The following is a 14,342-nucleotide window of genomic DNA, read 5'->3' as shown; positions in this document are numbered from 1 at the left end:
TCTCACTTTCCCACTGCTCTGCTGGGACTTGCAAGAAAGAGCAGAAAGTGAATAAGAAGCATTTAATTCAAGCTTTTTGCATAATCACATCCACCCACGGAAGGAAACCAGATGAATCCCAAACAGCAACATTCATTAATCACAAAATTTACAAACATGTTTTTCAAAAGAAATGTCGTTACAGTAATTAAACGTGTAAAGTCATAGAAAATGAACACGGAGAACAAACGTGAACAGGAATGACCAAAAGGAAACAAGAAATTAAACTTTAAAAGAAAGAAATCATCCTTCCAACAAGCATTAAGACAGTTCAGCATTAGGCTGTTATGGTGTGTGTGTGCGTGTGTTCATATTTCCTCGACTGACACGTTGTAAATCGTGTAGATGAAGCTACATTTGTGTGCCTGCAGCCAGTCAGTCACTGAGTTAATGCATGAGTGATTGTTTTGATGATTCAGCCATTTCACAGTGTTTTTGCCGTCCAACAGCGATGCCTTCAGCTGCTGGACATCTGGCTTCAACCAGGAGAAGAATAAAAAAACAACCTTTCTTCCAATTGTGGTCAGAAATGTGGTAACGCAAAGTCATTTTCAAACAGGTTAAACTCTACTGCAGGGGTTTTTTATATAAAAATATGAATTTACAGTTAATAAAGCTTTTTCTCCAAGGAAATGCAGCAGTTTAAAAAGGGAAGAAAAAAAAAAGCTCGATTGAGAAGCAGATTTTGCGTTTCTATGCCGATCAGGTGGGTTTCAAGGGCATCTGCTCAGTCAGCAACTGATTGATTAAACATCAGGATGCAAGATGAAATGTTACAGCACCTTTTCCCCACGTGAGACATATTAAACTGATGCATTTTACACTCGTTAACAGCAGATCTGAATGACGTGGTGATTTGGAGATTCCCGGTGCAGTGCGCCGTTCCCCCGGAAGATGGCGCACTTTCGGAACTTTATTGTTCATCGGCTGGAGAAACCAAACGTTAACTCCTAATCGGGGCTAGAACAATGAAAAAACTGCATAGCTGGAAAAAACTTGGAAAATAAACCTTAAATGTCACAGTATAACAACTTGAAGTGGCTCCTCCGGGATGGCACATCTGGAGACCCAGAATATAGGAGACCCAAGGAGGTATGGGTGAGGTTCTAGGAGAGCTATCTCAGCTCCTTAGAAGGACAGGACAGCACTGCCAGAGTCATCCGGTGTGCTGATCGTGCACATTAAGTGTTTAACTGCTCACTTTTGTTATTACAACTTGTACTTAAAATGATCTGTGATTCCTGAAATGAAGGAACAAGCAAATGAGGAACATCGTCGGTTGAGGAAGAGCAGGTGATGCATCAGAGTTCCGCAATGATGACGGGAGGCGCCGTCGGAGTTAAAACCCCAGCACAAACAAACGACAGGACACAAAAACTCCTTTTATCTGCGTCATCGTTGTTGCGCTGGGCGGAACGCCAAGCAGACGCGTTCGTGTTGAGCCCCAGTGTGAACGACTCTACCCAAACGACAACAGTAACATTCAAACCACTCTCCCGACAGTGTCAGACACATGTGGGCTTCGATTGTTGTGGAGGTAGTAGTGACACCGGTGAGGCCAGTTCGTGCACTGAGGTCACCGAAAACAATCCCGCATCGAGTAAAATGCAGGAAACAGATCGCCAAAAATGAGCAAACGAGCGTGAACAAGATAAACGGTCTGCATCAGCACCAACTCAAAATGACACAGCCGATGATATCATCTGTTCCATCTTCCATCTCCTCCCCCCCGCCAGGTTAACCTCCCTCCGCCACTGATTTTATCATTAATTTTTAAAAGTAGGATTTATATTACAGTAAACATCAAAGATCATTACCTAAAGCAAATACATTTTCATTGTCGCTACTTTTACTCCAAGTTGGAACTTTCTGCATTTCCAGAAGCTTCCTCAGAGTCAAACTACGGACGGTTCACACGAAAACTGTGTCATTTCCGCACCAAACCCAAACACGGTCGTGTTAGCCCGCCTACAGTACAGTACAGACCACAGCAGCGTGGTTTTTACAAGGTTAGAGACGCTTCAGGACGAGTGGGAGGTGGAAAACGTGAGGACGCGACAAGAATGAGCTGTGACGTGAGTTAAAGCAAAGGCACAACATATTTAGTAAAAAAAAAACAACTACGAGTTAGAAAAGAAAAATCCTTCCTTTCCCAACTCCAGAGCGACCGCGAGGCTCGCGGCTCTTGAGGCGGGTCAGTCCGTTAGATGTCCACCGTGCTCGCATGTGTCGCGTGCGCTAGGCTAGCTACCAGGCCTGCTGACACAGTGACGGGGGTCTGACAGTGTGTTAACCTCAGAGCGAAGAGGCAGCGGCGATGATGTGTCCGACCCCCCCCCACACACACACCCCCCGCTGGCTCTCGGCTCTTCTCAGCCTCCGTGACGCGACGCGTCGTCAGTATCGATACATGTCGTAGGTGCTGACCCACGAGGAGGGAAAAGCCCACGTGGGAAACCTGCTGAGGATCTCCTCCAGCTGAGCAGTTCTATGATCCGGCCCGAAAAAATAGTGCGAGGAGATGGCGACCGAGATCATCCCCTCGGGGCCGGAAGGGTCGGGGTCACTGGGAGGCTGGTGGAGACAGACAGGCTTGAAAATAACTACAGGCTCTTTGTTCGACGGAATTCTGAGGTGACTTTAAATGTCTTGGAGACTGCAGGAGTTTTAAAAATAAATAAATACCTGTATTTCAAACCAGAAGGTCCACGTGCGGACGTCCAGGCCGTGGGAGTAGAAGATGAAATACTCCCCGCTCAGGTCGAAACGAGGCGTCCCGTCTCCGAAGGACCAGGTGGAGAGGCTGGCCCCTCTGTGAGGCAACAGGTACAGGGACATGTGACTGGGACCTGCACGGGACAGGAAGAGACAACTGAGCCGACTCGTCCCCGTTCGGGGTCATTCGCTCAAAGCTGGAACTTGAACTTCAACATTTCTGCCGAGACAAGAGTCCTGATATGATCGAGAGAACAACACGCACATTCCAATAAATATCTCGGGAAGTTTCTTCTGCACAGGGTTCAAGGTCAAAGTTGATCCGTTTTAAATGTGATTCTTATCCAAGGATCCTTAGAGCGAGGTCACCTAACCTGTCACTCTGAAGGTCATTTTGATGGTCCCCCAGCTGGTCTCCTCTTGGGACAGCAGGCTGAACTCTACCGGAGAGCTGGGAGACACCTCTGGAGCAGGCAGGTACCAGTTCTTCCTGAAACAACAAAGAGGTGAAAGAGTCCCGACAGAGGAGGGCGTCTGAAAACGAAGGGGCGCTACTGACTTGCTGAGGAACTTCACGGGCAGGAACCAGGGGTACCCGCAGAAGGGGCGGTCCTCGCGGCAGTGGGTGCGGAAGCTGTCGTTGATCTCGGGAACGAGGGGGGTGATGTGCTGTATGCCCGTGTAGTCGAAGCTGTTGATCCACAGACCCGAGTCCCTGCTCTCCACCTGGCCCTGGAGATTGTGGAAGGTCCGAGTGGTGTGCTGCGGCGGGGCGGAGGCAAACGTCAGTGATTCCTTTCACACCCCAAACTACGAGACAGCTCGCGTGGTCTCGAACCTGCAGAAAGACCCTTTTCGGCCGCGGACGCTCCGGAGCGTCCGAGTAAGGAAAGAGAAGCCCGCTGGAAATCACCAGGAACGTGAGGAGGAAGACGGAGCCCAGACCGGTCAGGATCCACTTTGTGCTCCGGACCAAGTAGATGAAATGGAGCTGAGATGGGAGACAAATAACTGCACAATATTCCCAATAATCCCGCAACAGAACTGTGGGAATACTCACAAAAAAGGAAGACAGGAAGATTGTCGCCAGGGTGACCAGGGACGCCAGCACCACCTCAGGTGGGATCTCGGTGCCGCTGCGACCCATGATGGGCGTGAAAATCTCAAACACCACCCAGATGAGGAACATGAAGTGGACGTACGGCAGCGCCAGGCCCAGCAGATAGAACATGCTGTACCTGAGCGATGCCCCTGCACAAACCCGGCAAAGGTTCTCACGCAACATACATTTAGCAGAATTCACCATCAGGGTGAAGAAACAACGGGAGAGATCACCTCTGTGTTTAAACTCCTTAGCCAGCAGGATTCTGGTGACCAGCGGGAAGGCCACCATCAGCATGGGCACGTAGGCCGAGCACAGGCCCTGCTGGGTCAGCCACACCAGGCTGCAGCACCACAGCAGCAAGCTCACGTCAAAGTAGAGGTCGCCCAGCTCCACTAACCGGACCCCCTGTGGTTAAAGAAACACAGCTCAGAACATAAAACAGCAGCTCAGGTACAGAGGGCGCGCCTGCCCGAACAGGTTCTGACGACAGAGATAACGCCACGAGATGGCTCGGACGCTGGCAGATAACCGGCGAGGCGGACAGGAACGCTTCCAGCGGCGCCGCAGATGAGCCCGACCGTCTCCGCTGAGCAGAGCTCGCGTTACACGTGAGGTCAGGAGGTCGCGTTTTCACCAACTCTCCAAAAAAACGTAGACGAACGCCGCGATGGGCTGTGGCCGACGGCTCGAGGCTTTTCCAGCTCACAGATGATATTTCAGCCTTCACCTTTCACCTACTCTCCCGACACGCCCTCCTGCTCCCAGCTCCCAGCTCCGCGGGGCTCTAGGATGTGAATGTTCCTGCTTTCTTGTTACATAAAAAAGCTCCCGGGCGCTTTCAAAGCTAACAAAGGCAACGCCGAGTTGAGCAGGAAGATGTCTGATCAGAGAGGGATGGAAACGCACGGAACGCTGCCCGTGAGATCCCTCTCTGGAGCCCCTCCAGCCCAGCTGTTGTTCAGAACTTCACTTACTCCGTAGTACAGGTTCTTGGCCAGCGTGTGGATGAGGATGATCTTCCCGGTGGCCGCGGCGCCGTACAGGCAGATGGAGGTGTAGAAGTGGTCGTACCAAAACATGGAGCGTCCCAGCAGAGTGACCAGCAGAGCCACGATCAGCACCGACAGCAGCGTCACCAGCCAACTCAGCAGCGCCACGCCCGTGGCGTAGGCCAGGTCTCGCACGTAGCGGCCGCCTGAGAGGGAGACAAACGGCTCAACCGGGTGAAATAACCAGTCCTGGGATGCTTCACAAGGAAAGAACGCCACTACGGGAAGTGACGTAGTGGCCGCCGGAGGGGGAAGCGGCGACCTACCGCCGTTGCCTGGCCGCGAGGCTTTCTTGGCGAGATACAGAAAGGTGGCTGCCGCCACCATGTAGTTGAGGATGGTGCCGACCCGAGCCGGGTAAGCCACCACAAACACCCCCAGCAAGTCGAAGAAGACCATGTTGCCGTGACGATACTCTGAGGAGTCAGCCAGCTTCTCTGACATGAGCAGGTACCTCAGCACCGCCAGGATGTTGTCGCCTGAAAACAGGAAGTGAGTTGGCATCAGATTTTAGGGTGGACATTCCTCCAAAACGAGCTCTCCTCTCTCTCCTCTCACGCTTAATGGCGAGCACGCCGACACGGGCCACACAAAGCCCCATTGTTCTTCCGCTCGCCGGTCCCGATGAGGCCTCAGAGTGTAAACAAGAATGTCCAACATCTCCTCGTTCCTGCCGGGACCGCTGCTCGGCTAAACAATGCTGCTCTGTAACGAGGGGAGCTCTTCCTGTCTGCGAGCTACCGCGACAAAGGAACGCAGACGGCCCGTGTTTTAGGCCGGTTCTTCATCTAACGGGCTCTGCCCCGGCCCGATTATGGTGATTTCTCCATCAACGCTGGACCGACTCCACCTGCGTCGCTTCCTGCGTCAGTCCCACTAAATATACCTCCAACCTCGCTCTCAAATCTCACTTTGCTCTCGAATAATTCATGCCCTCGCCCTGGTTCCTCGCCCACAGCGGAGGAGCAGGTTCTGGGACTCTCCACTCAGCACAATCGGATCACGGAGCCGTTGGTGAATGAGGGCGGACGCAGAAGCGGGGCGGCTGCCGAGTCGGCGGTTCTGTCAGGGTCACGGCGAGATCAGCGCAACGCTGACCTGCGCAGCTCGAACGTGTTCCTCGCTGCTCTGGGGAGATGCTGAGGGCCGTTGCGTAACAGCGAAGAAACAGGCGAGGACGTGTTTGTTTGTTTGTTTGTGTGTGTACCGGCTCTCTGGATGGAGTCCGTCAGGATCCGGTCCGCTGTGTCGTACTTGGTGTGGTAGATGAAGCCGTTTTCGATGAACGCCAGATCAATCCCTGGAAGGGGGGGGGATATCAGGAACATCGTTCTCTCAAAGGAAATTCCGGGAGCGAGAACTCGGAGGGTGTGTCTCACCTGGAATGTTTCCAAAGTCCCTGTAGATGCGGAAGTCGGTGTCAGAGGGGATGATGCCGCTCTGGAAGACCTCCTGACCCACCACCGAGGCGAAGGGGTGCTTGGCTGCCTGCACGTAGGCCTGGACCAGCCAGGGGTTCTCTGGACCTTTGAAGGAGAACATGGAGGAGACGTGCGTCACACCCTCGGACAGAACCATCAGGCAGCATCTGGGAATTAAAGGGTTGTTCTGTGTGGAACCCAGGGATATCATCTCCATCATCTGGGATCTTTTTGACCCTCGGAGCCCTTCCTCACACCTCTTGGGATTATAAAATCCCGGGATTTTCTGTGTTTACTTGTGAGCTGAAGCTGAACGTTCTCCACTATTTTCCACAAGACACAATCGGATGTGAGCAAACGTCACACTCGGCATTCAATTACACACAAGAGGCGCACGGTACCGGTCTGGAAGACGACCTCCTTGCCACCGACACCAGCAGCCTCCAAGTTGATGAAGGCTCGCACCTGCTTGGCCCAGGGGTGCTGGGTAATGAAGCCGTGGCTGGCCTGATGGAGAGCGGGAGGCAAATGAGGAGCGCTGCTTAGCAAAAGCACCCGGCGCTGCTAACTGGGGAGAAGGTTTACCTGTAGGACGTTCTCCTCCGCACCGTTGAAGAGGAAGACGACCCCGTGATGAAGAGGAGTGGACTGGTTGGCCAGAGAGTGGAGGACTTCCAGCATGACGGCGCAGCTCACGGCATCGTCGCTGGCCCCTGCGGCGAGCGAGCGCGCGCGGGTCAAAAACAACAAAGCTGCTGGATTTCTTTCTGCGTGCTTGTTCACAAAAGGTCGCTGGGTGGTTTTGGGGATTCCCAATCACAAATATAAGGCGCTAAATAATTCAATCACCGCGCTCAAAACTGCTCATGAACAAAACTACTCATTTGTGGCGAGGGGAATGATCCGCCGCGGCGAGACTAACGGGCAGAAAGGAGGGGAAAAGCTAAATAACAGCCTGAGATGTCATGCGCTCCGGCTTTCTGGGGTCAGGCGGCCTGGCAGCACGAACACACACACAACTATTCACACTCCTGCTGCCGTTTGTGCCAAACACACATTAATCCTCGACCCCAAAGAGCCGCAACAGTTTCTGATGTAACTCCCGTTAATCTAGACGACGGTCCAAACTACCCGGACCTACAATCACTAATTACGACTCCAGTAAATCTATATAGACCAGTATTATATACATAAAGCGCACTTTGAACTTTCTTCTTCTTTCTTTTACAGTCTTGTTATTGTCTGGCTTATAATTCCAGGATGTGGGAGGGTGCAGTAGCGGACACAGCGGCGCGTCTCTCTACCTGTTCCACACCTCTGGGATCATTTTCCTGTTGCCAGCACGCATGTGTGAAGGGAGGCCAGGCCCACGCACCGCAGGGGGTGGATTAGGTGCACGAGGGGGGGGAAAAATCCCTGAATTCAAACAACACAGGGAGCAGCCGGGTGCTAGAATGTGCTCAGAAGCAGCAACAAACCGGCTGGATGTGGACGTTTAGGGCCGGCGTCGTGTTACGGCGGCGCGCACGAGCCGCAATCTGAAAAGGATTTTAGACTTTCTAGAGTTCAGAACAGTAACTGGGGGCTCTCGGCGCTTTCTTGAGACTACAGTAGTGACACTAGTGACTAGAGTGGCTGAGAGACCACAGAGAGCGTGCAGGACGTTTCTTTTCTGACCTGGGCTGTTGGCGACGGTGTCAAAGTGGCAGTTGGCGAGCATGAGGTGCTGGGCTCCGCCCTTTGGCTCCAGCCTGACCACGACGTTGGTGACGCGGTCGTAGAAGCTGGTGAAGCCCCCGAGAAAGTCAATGGAGAAGGTCCCGGTGGGGCGCTGCACGTCCACCGTCAGCTGATGGGGGCCCGCCGCCGTCTCAGCCCGGATCTGCTCGATCTGCTCCAGCAGGTAGCCCACCGTCAGGACCTCGTTCTCCTGGCTGCCCACGGGCCGGGGGCCCACGCTGGTGATCTGCTCCAGGTGGCGCCTGGATTGTGAGCAGAACCACGACAGTACTGGTGAACGTCCAGCATTGAAGGAGATTTACTTTGATTTGATCTCGGTCGGCTCTGCCTTGGGCCTGGTTTTGCATTTGTGGCGTTCCCAGAAGAATAATGTCCGATTTAAACGGAGTTTATAAAAGAATGAAGTGAAAGCAGCTTCAAGTTCAGCTGTTTCTGTACTAATGGAATGATGACACACCCCATATGTAATATCTTATATAATATGTCTTGTCTGTTTACTTTGTATGACGTCCTAAAAGTGTCAGTATGACAACAACCAATGTTATTCTAGAATGGTTGTAAAAGGCAGCTTTCATTTCTCTTTTCCAGCAGCCTGTGAGCTGCAGCATTAGGTTCAGGCCCTTCATTTCAATCTGGTCTTGCAGGGAATGAATTTATGAAGGTCATCATTGTGGCCAGAGAAGCTCAAAGTCCTAATCGGTTGAAACGCTGCTCGCCGGGCTCGTTGAGAGGAACCAAACCAGGCAAAGTCTCGGCTCAGCGCATTTTCACGGGACCAGCTGCAGCTCTGCAGAGTGCATGCTCTCATATAATCCCTGCCGTTCCCTCTCACGGGAACTATAAGAGCTTAGAAAAGTCAATCTCACATGCTTGTCTAGAAAGGCGCTAAATCATGGCCGTTTGGTGTCATATTAAAATCACTCAGGTTATGGGGGGATACACTACCGGGTGGGTCAGTTCTGCAGATTCTGTTCACCTGTCTTGCCTGGAGGGTTACTAGGGGCAACTAAGGCTGGTTTCCAGGCGTTTCTGTTTGCCAGACTGGAGAACATGACAGCAAACGTTCGGATCCATCCTTCCTGTGTTAGATCGTATTTTTGGGTGAATGGACGTTTCTCACCTCGCTCTCAGGGCATTGAAGTCGCCTGTCGGCTTCCCGATGACGAGCTGCTGGAGTGACATATGAACGAGTCCCCAAAGCACCAAAATAAACAGAGACACCACGGAAGCTGCCAGTCCTTCCCGCAGCAGGTACAGGCTCACTTCGGGCTTCCTCTCCGGCTCGCCGCCGTAGCCGTTGTCGCAACGCTCCCCGAGCCCGTCATTGTTACCCGGTCCGTAATGGTGTGTGCCGAACGCTTTTATTCTCCGGATCGTGGTGTCGCTGTCCATTTTCGAGCCAGCCGTACATCAGCTGCGAGCGTCGCTCTCAGGCGTCGCTTTTTTTTTCCGCCCCTGGTCGACCGACGGATCGCGACGAGGGACAAACCTCATCTACAAAAGGAAGCGGAAGAATAAATGAAAGAACAATACACGGATTCAGGAGCCCCGTCCAGTATGGAAGCCCAGAAATGACAAAAGTAATACAAACGAACCATTCATACAAAAAGGAATTAAAAAATATCCTCTTTACTTCTGTGTGCTATTCCTATTTTGGAAAGCTATCGATTCAGTACTTTTCAAACCTGGCCTATCATTGTAAGGATCTCATCAAATGATAGGATATTGGTTTGCATAAGATTTATGGAAATGTTGACTTTATATTTTCTGTCAAACGTAAAAATGCCATTTTCACTTGGAGAATTTTGGAGAGATCTTAGTCGATCACCTTTAGTAGTATGTTCAACCTACTGTAAATTTAGGGTTAATTAAGTGTACACAGCAGTAGTGGATACAAGGTAAACAGTAGTAATACCAGATAGTTTGCATATCATTAGGTCACTTTATAATCAACGGAAGTGGAAACCAGAACATCGCCATTGAGTCATCTGTTTATGGCCAATCATCAATTCCTGAAACATTTCATTACAATCTAGTCAGAACCTTTTATTATTTTGGTAACCAACAGACAAATGCCAGCTGTCACAAAACCTCCCTTGGTGGTACAAAATAAAACAAAATAAGTGCTTCTTCCACTGGGCGAGCTGCCAGTTTATTGCACTGTTGGGGCAGATGTCGCTGTCCCCGTAGAAAAGGGCGCTTTGTCGCCATCTCGTGGTAAACATTACATTTACTGACTTCAGATTTATTGTCAATTATTGGCGTTACATTAACCCTTGGAAAGATTAAGTAAAGTGAAACTATCCACACATTCTCGGAACTGTTGAAGTGTACGTCTTAACGACTGCTACACCCGACATGAAAACAGATGATAGTGATTTCTAGCAATGATCTTTGCATTCGAAATTTCCTTAGGAAAATAAAGTACAGGTACCCCGCACCCGCTGCAGGTCATGGGATTATTCCGTGTGACACTCCCATATACAGTAAATATACAGCCAATAGCCCAACAGACGACAGACAGTCTCATTTGTCAAACTATTGGTAGTGCCCATGTAAACCGTATGATTTTGCAAAAATTCTATTCAAACGGGGGGCGCTGTTAGTCAGCATGGTCCTTTCGAGTTTGGAACAACTTTTAACATCTCTAGGTGGCTGGTTAGCGGTGTAAATCCACACAGAACATCAGTGAGTGAAGGGCACACTATCAAAGAGGCATTGCCCTTTGCTGTTTCAAGGACCAAAGCAACACAATATTACCAGTATGTGTCGTTGGTTGAGCAGCGCCCTCTGTGAATCTGTTAACTTCAACCACACACGGCATCTTTAAGTCTTAAAATAAATTGTCTTAAAAAATAATAATCTAAAAGGAAACTGAATTGTAAATGTATATAAAATAAACAGCGACATAGGCAACACAACTGAATAAAAAGGTAGATGTTTCTGAAAGAAAAAAACCCCATGAAAATGACAATGTGCAATGAATTTAAAGGCGGCCAGGCATAAAGTCTAATGAACAATTTGAGAACAAATCCATAACAGCATGCTGAGCTTTATTTTGAAAACCGTGTAACGGAAATGACTTGTTTCATCACAGGAAATGACGTTTATCCTTCCTGCCACCGTACGACCCTTTGGTCACTACGCAGTTGAGCAGAGCAAAGAGAAGTCCGTCCGTCGTGTCTCTACCCGAGGCCGGATGGTAAAATCCAACCTCCAGCGGATACTAAACAGTCATTGTTTCGCTCGTGAAAAAGAAGGAAAACAGCAGTACTATACTAACATGGCGGATTTGAGCAGTAGTATCTGTGACATGATTGGAAAGTAAGTAAACGGTGGAAATGAAGTTAGCTTATTTAGCCTCTGCTAGTGTGGGGGAGGGGCGGCTAATTTGCTAGCAGCCATAGATAAAGGAAGTAGGGCATAATTACCCATTTAAATGGACAGTTTATGGATACAACTAACAACAAAATGTTACATTTTCGGCCGGTCGCTGGTATGGCGTGTGTTTCTAGCTGTCACCTTAAAATGAAACACGCCACACAAATTCATTAGGTGGGCCTTAAATGAACTTTAGCAGCGGTAGCTTAGGTTAGCGACGACGGTCAAAGTAGCGGTTACGTGACTGGCTCCCCAGCGTCAGCTCTTTTCCGACAATTAGCTGGTCTTTGTTTACAAACACCTTGTTTACTCTTCCGCTTAACCCAACACTTGTAGAACAACAAAGAAGGCAGTTAATCGACCGTTTTCGCTGTAATAAAATACCTGTTTTATATGTACTTGATATTTGTTTCACGGCTAACGATGCTAAAGGGGGAGAACGTCGATTAAATGAGTGGTTAAGCATTACAAACCCAAGTTTTGGTCGTGTGACGCTGCTCTAAAGATTATTACGGTGATGGAAAAGTAAGTCCCGGGGACGAGAAAGTGTTTTTCTCCGTTTTTAAAGGCACATTTAGCTCCGAGCGTCTTGACATTTCTGTGAGGCTGCGGCCGAGAGGACAAAGAATGGTGGTTATCACAAAGATCTGCGGACCGCACTGACTACTTTTATATAATGCAATGTTGTATAATCACCATCATCGCTGCCCTTGTCTTCTCTTCTTCAGTCTGTCCTTGCACTGTACTAGTACCCGAGGCCCAGGGCCTCTGTGGTGCTCCTGATGCCCCTCACCCACCCCTGAAGATCCCAGGTGGGCGAGGGAATGGCACAAGGGATCACGTGTCTACAGCTCAGCTTCTCTTTTCGGTGAGTCCCCACACCCGGACGACGCGCCTAAAACGGTTGTCGGCGTGCCCGTAGATGATAATGGGGCTGTGTGTTTCTAGGATCGAAAGTTGACTGTAACAGAAGAACCTGCAGGGAATGGTCGCCCAGGGATACTCCGCTTCCAAAGCCGTCCCACCACGACAAAAACCATCCAGTGGGACGCTGTCCTAAGGAGCAACGCACTTTTTGTGGAGATGCCTCGTGTCCTGCTTCCTGAAGACAGTAAAGAGAGGTCCGTCGGTCGTTTTGTGTTTCCATCCTGCACTTTGGGGTTTGTTTTTGTAAGTCGTCCTGTTTGTCCTCCAGTTTCGCTGCTCTCTTGGAGTATGCTGAGGAACACCTGAAGGTTGAAAGTGTCTACATCTGCTTTTACAAGAACAGAGAAGACCGCAGTAAGTTCCCGGCTCAGCCTTGACTGGCTGCTGAAGTAACCTCTGTCCTGTGTAACCTCTGCCCCTCCTGCCTGTCCCTTCCAGCTAAACTGGTGCGTACGTTCAGTTTCCTGGGCTTTGAGATTGTGAAACCGGGCCATGCCCTCGTCCCTCCTCGACCCGACGTTTTCTTCATGGCCTACGCTTTCGACAGGGACTCCTCGGACGAGGAGTGACCTGGACAGCCTCTCCACCCTCTGCTTTTTCTCGCCATCATGTGTTTGAATATAACAGCTTCCCCATATACTCCATCTGTGTCGGCCGTAGTTTTCTGTACTTCACCACATTTGTGTTGTTCCCACAGTCTGGCCTTTATTATGCGGTCTTACATCGTAGCTTAGCTGTTATCGCCTCAAAGAGGGAATTCTTTGATTTTTATTTTTGGACTCCTTATACACTTGTCAGTCATTATTAGTACTAATAGTTCATCGGGACCTTTTTTTAACATTTCCTTTTGCGATAGAAGGTGGTGGCATTTTCATTTCTTGAATGTACAATAAAGGTCATCAGGTTTATAGCAGGTACTCAAGCTCTTTTCATTGGCTAAATAATGGCTTTAAAGTTCCTGGTTTTGTCCCACATGTCCTTTGTGTTCACTAGTGCATTTCGGCGGGACCAGGTTTATTGTGTAGCACAGATCTGTTAGGATTTGGGAAGTTTCCTTTGGTACTTCAGATGACGAGTAGATCCACTTACTATATTAGAGCTACAGGAGGGGGGAGACATGTCTTGGGATTAAGATCCCGTGAGGAGCAAACTGGTATAAATTGGCAGTTAAAACCTCAACATGCTTTTGATTTTTGGGTCAAATGAGTAAATATTGTCATTCAGTTCTGGATGCTTCATTTTGGGTGATTAGCATTCCTTTTTCTTTTTTATAAAATAGCATCAAGTTTGTTCTTCATAGTGGTACCTGTTGTGCTTCAGTGATAATAAAACCTAAAAAGAAAGGTGTTCTGTCTTTTTCTTTACCTTTGCGATATTTTGGAGCTCTTTTTTCTTATAAATCCGATTTATGGCGTCTCCGGCGTGTCCTGCCGCCAGGGGGCGCCACAGAGAACCACGAGTGGGAGAATGATTGAATTAATCGGCGTCAACTGTTATTTTTTAGCATCACCGCCCACTGAAGACTCCACGCTGCGTGTTTACCGTCCGGCAGATTTAAACGCTGGTCGTACCCAAACCGTGCATGAAAGGGAGGAGAAAAGGAGCCTCCAAACCATCAGTGGCGACAGTTCATCCCATCAGAGAGGGAGAAAATGATGGTCTGGTTCACATTTCCTGGTGCAAAAAGTTCCACTTCTCTGTGTACAGAGCCCCAAAAGTTAAAAGTACCCAACGTTAAAGGCACCAACACTGGCAAAATCAAGATATTCAAGTTAAAGAGACACCGATTTAGATCAACGTTGAGTGATTCATCCTGGAAAACGGCTACAATCAGGCGGTTTGGTGCCTGAGCTGATTAACGCTAAACAAATTCAGGAGTGGGGGCAGAGTGCCTGGCTCGCCTCTGCAAGATATTAATTTCATGCTCTAGATTTCAACGTCACTCCCCACACGAGGAGTTCTGCG

At 49.6% G+C, this 14,342-nt stretch overlaps 2 protein-coding genes across 2 annotated transcripts; one reads left to right on the top strand and one right to left on the bottom strand.

Annotated features, from left to right (window-relative positions):
• Positions 1–48: 48 nt before the first annotated feature.
• On the bottom strand, positions 49–12,343 carry LOC130516882 (endoplasmic reticulum metallopeptidase 1). The gene is made up of 16 exons (XM_057018262.1): positions 12,147–12,343; positions 9,190–9,563; positions 8,007–8,311; positions 6,915–7,042; positions 6,731–6,836; positions 6,288–6,434; positions 6,116–6,208; positions 5,175–5,387; positions 4,834–5,054; positions 4,090–4,264; positions 3,815–4,005; positions 3,593–3,745; positions 3,314–3,516; positions 3,129–3,244; positions 2,725–2,888; positions 49–2,613 (listed from the first exon to the last, which is right to left on the bottom strand). The coding sequence occupies exons 2-16, from the start codon at positions 9,459–9,461 to the stop codon at positions 2,437–2,439; spliced, it is 2,664 nt and encodes an 887-aa protein (XP_056874242.1). The 5' UTR covers positions 9,462–9,563; positions 12,147–12,343; the 3' UTR covers positions 49–2,436.
• On the top strand, positions 11,200–13,720 carry oaz1b (ornithine decarboxylase antizyme 1b). The gene is given in 6 exon segments (XM_057018264.1): positions 11,200–11,393; positions 12,179–12,230; positions 12,232–12,318; positions 12,399–12,571; positions 12,646–12,731; positions 12,816–13,720. Coding segments are annotated over 6 exon segments (654 nt in total). The 5' UTR covers positions 11,200–11,268; the 3' UTR covers positions 12,947–13,720.
• The last annotated feature ends 622 nt before the right edge of the window (positions 13,721–14,342 follow it).

The sequence above is a fragment of the Takifugu flavidus genome, chromosome 20, assembly GCF_003711565.1.
Source record: "Takifugu flavidus isolate HTHZ2018 chromosome 20, ASM371156v2, whole genome shotgun sequence".
Classification (NCBI taxonomy): domain Eukaryota; kingdom Metazoa; phylum Chordata; class Actinopteri; order Tetraodontiformes; family Tetraodontidae; genus Takifugu; species Takifugu flavidus.
This window is presented reverse-complemented; position numbering and strand designations above follow the sequence as displayed.

Excerpts from the sequence above, each read along its gene's own strand:
- LOC130516882 (XM_057018262.1), bottom strand. The coding sequence starts at position 9,461 with ATGGACAGCGACACCACGATCCGGAGAATAAAAGCGTTCGGCACACAC. Across the intron at positions 8,312-9,189 it reads TTCAATGCCCTGAGAGCGAG|GCGCCACCTGGAGCAGATCA; the intron begins GTGAGAAACGTC and ends CTCACAATCCAG. Across the intron at positions 3,746-3,814 it reads TCTTCCTGTCTTCCTTTTTT|CTCCATTTCATCTACTTGGT; the intron begins GTGAGTATTCCC and ends CTCCCATCTCAG.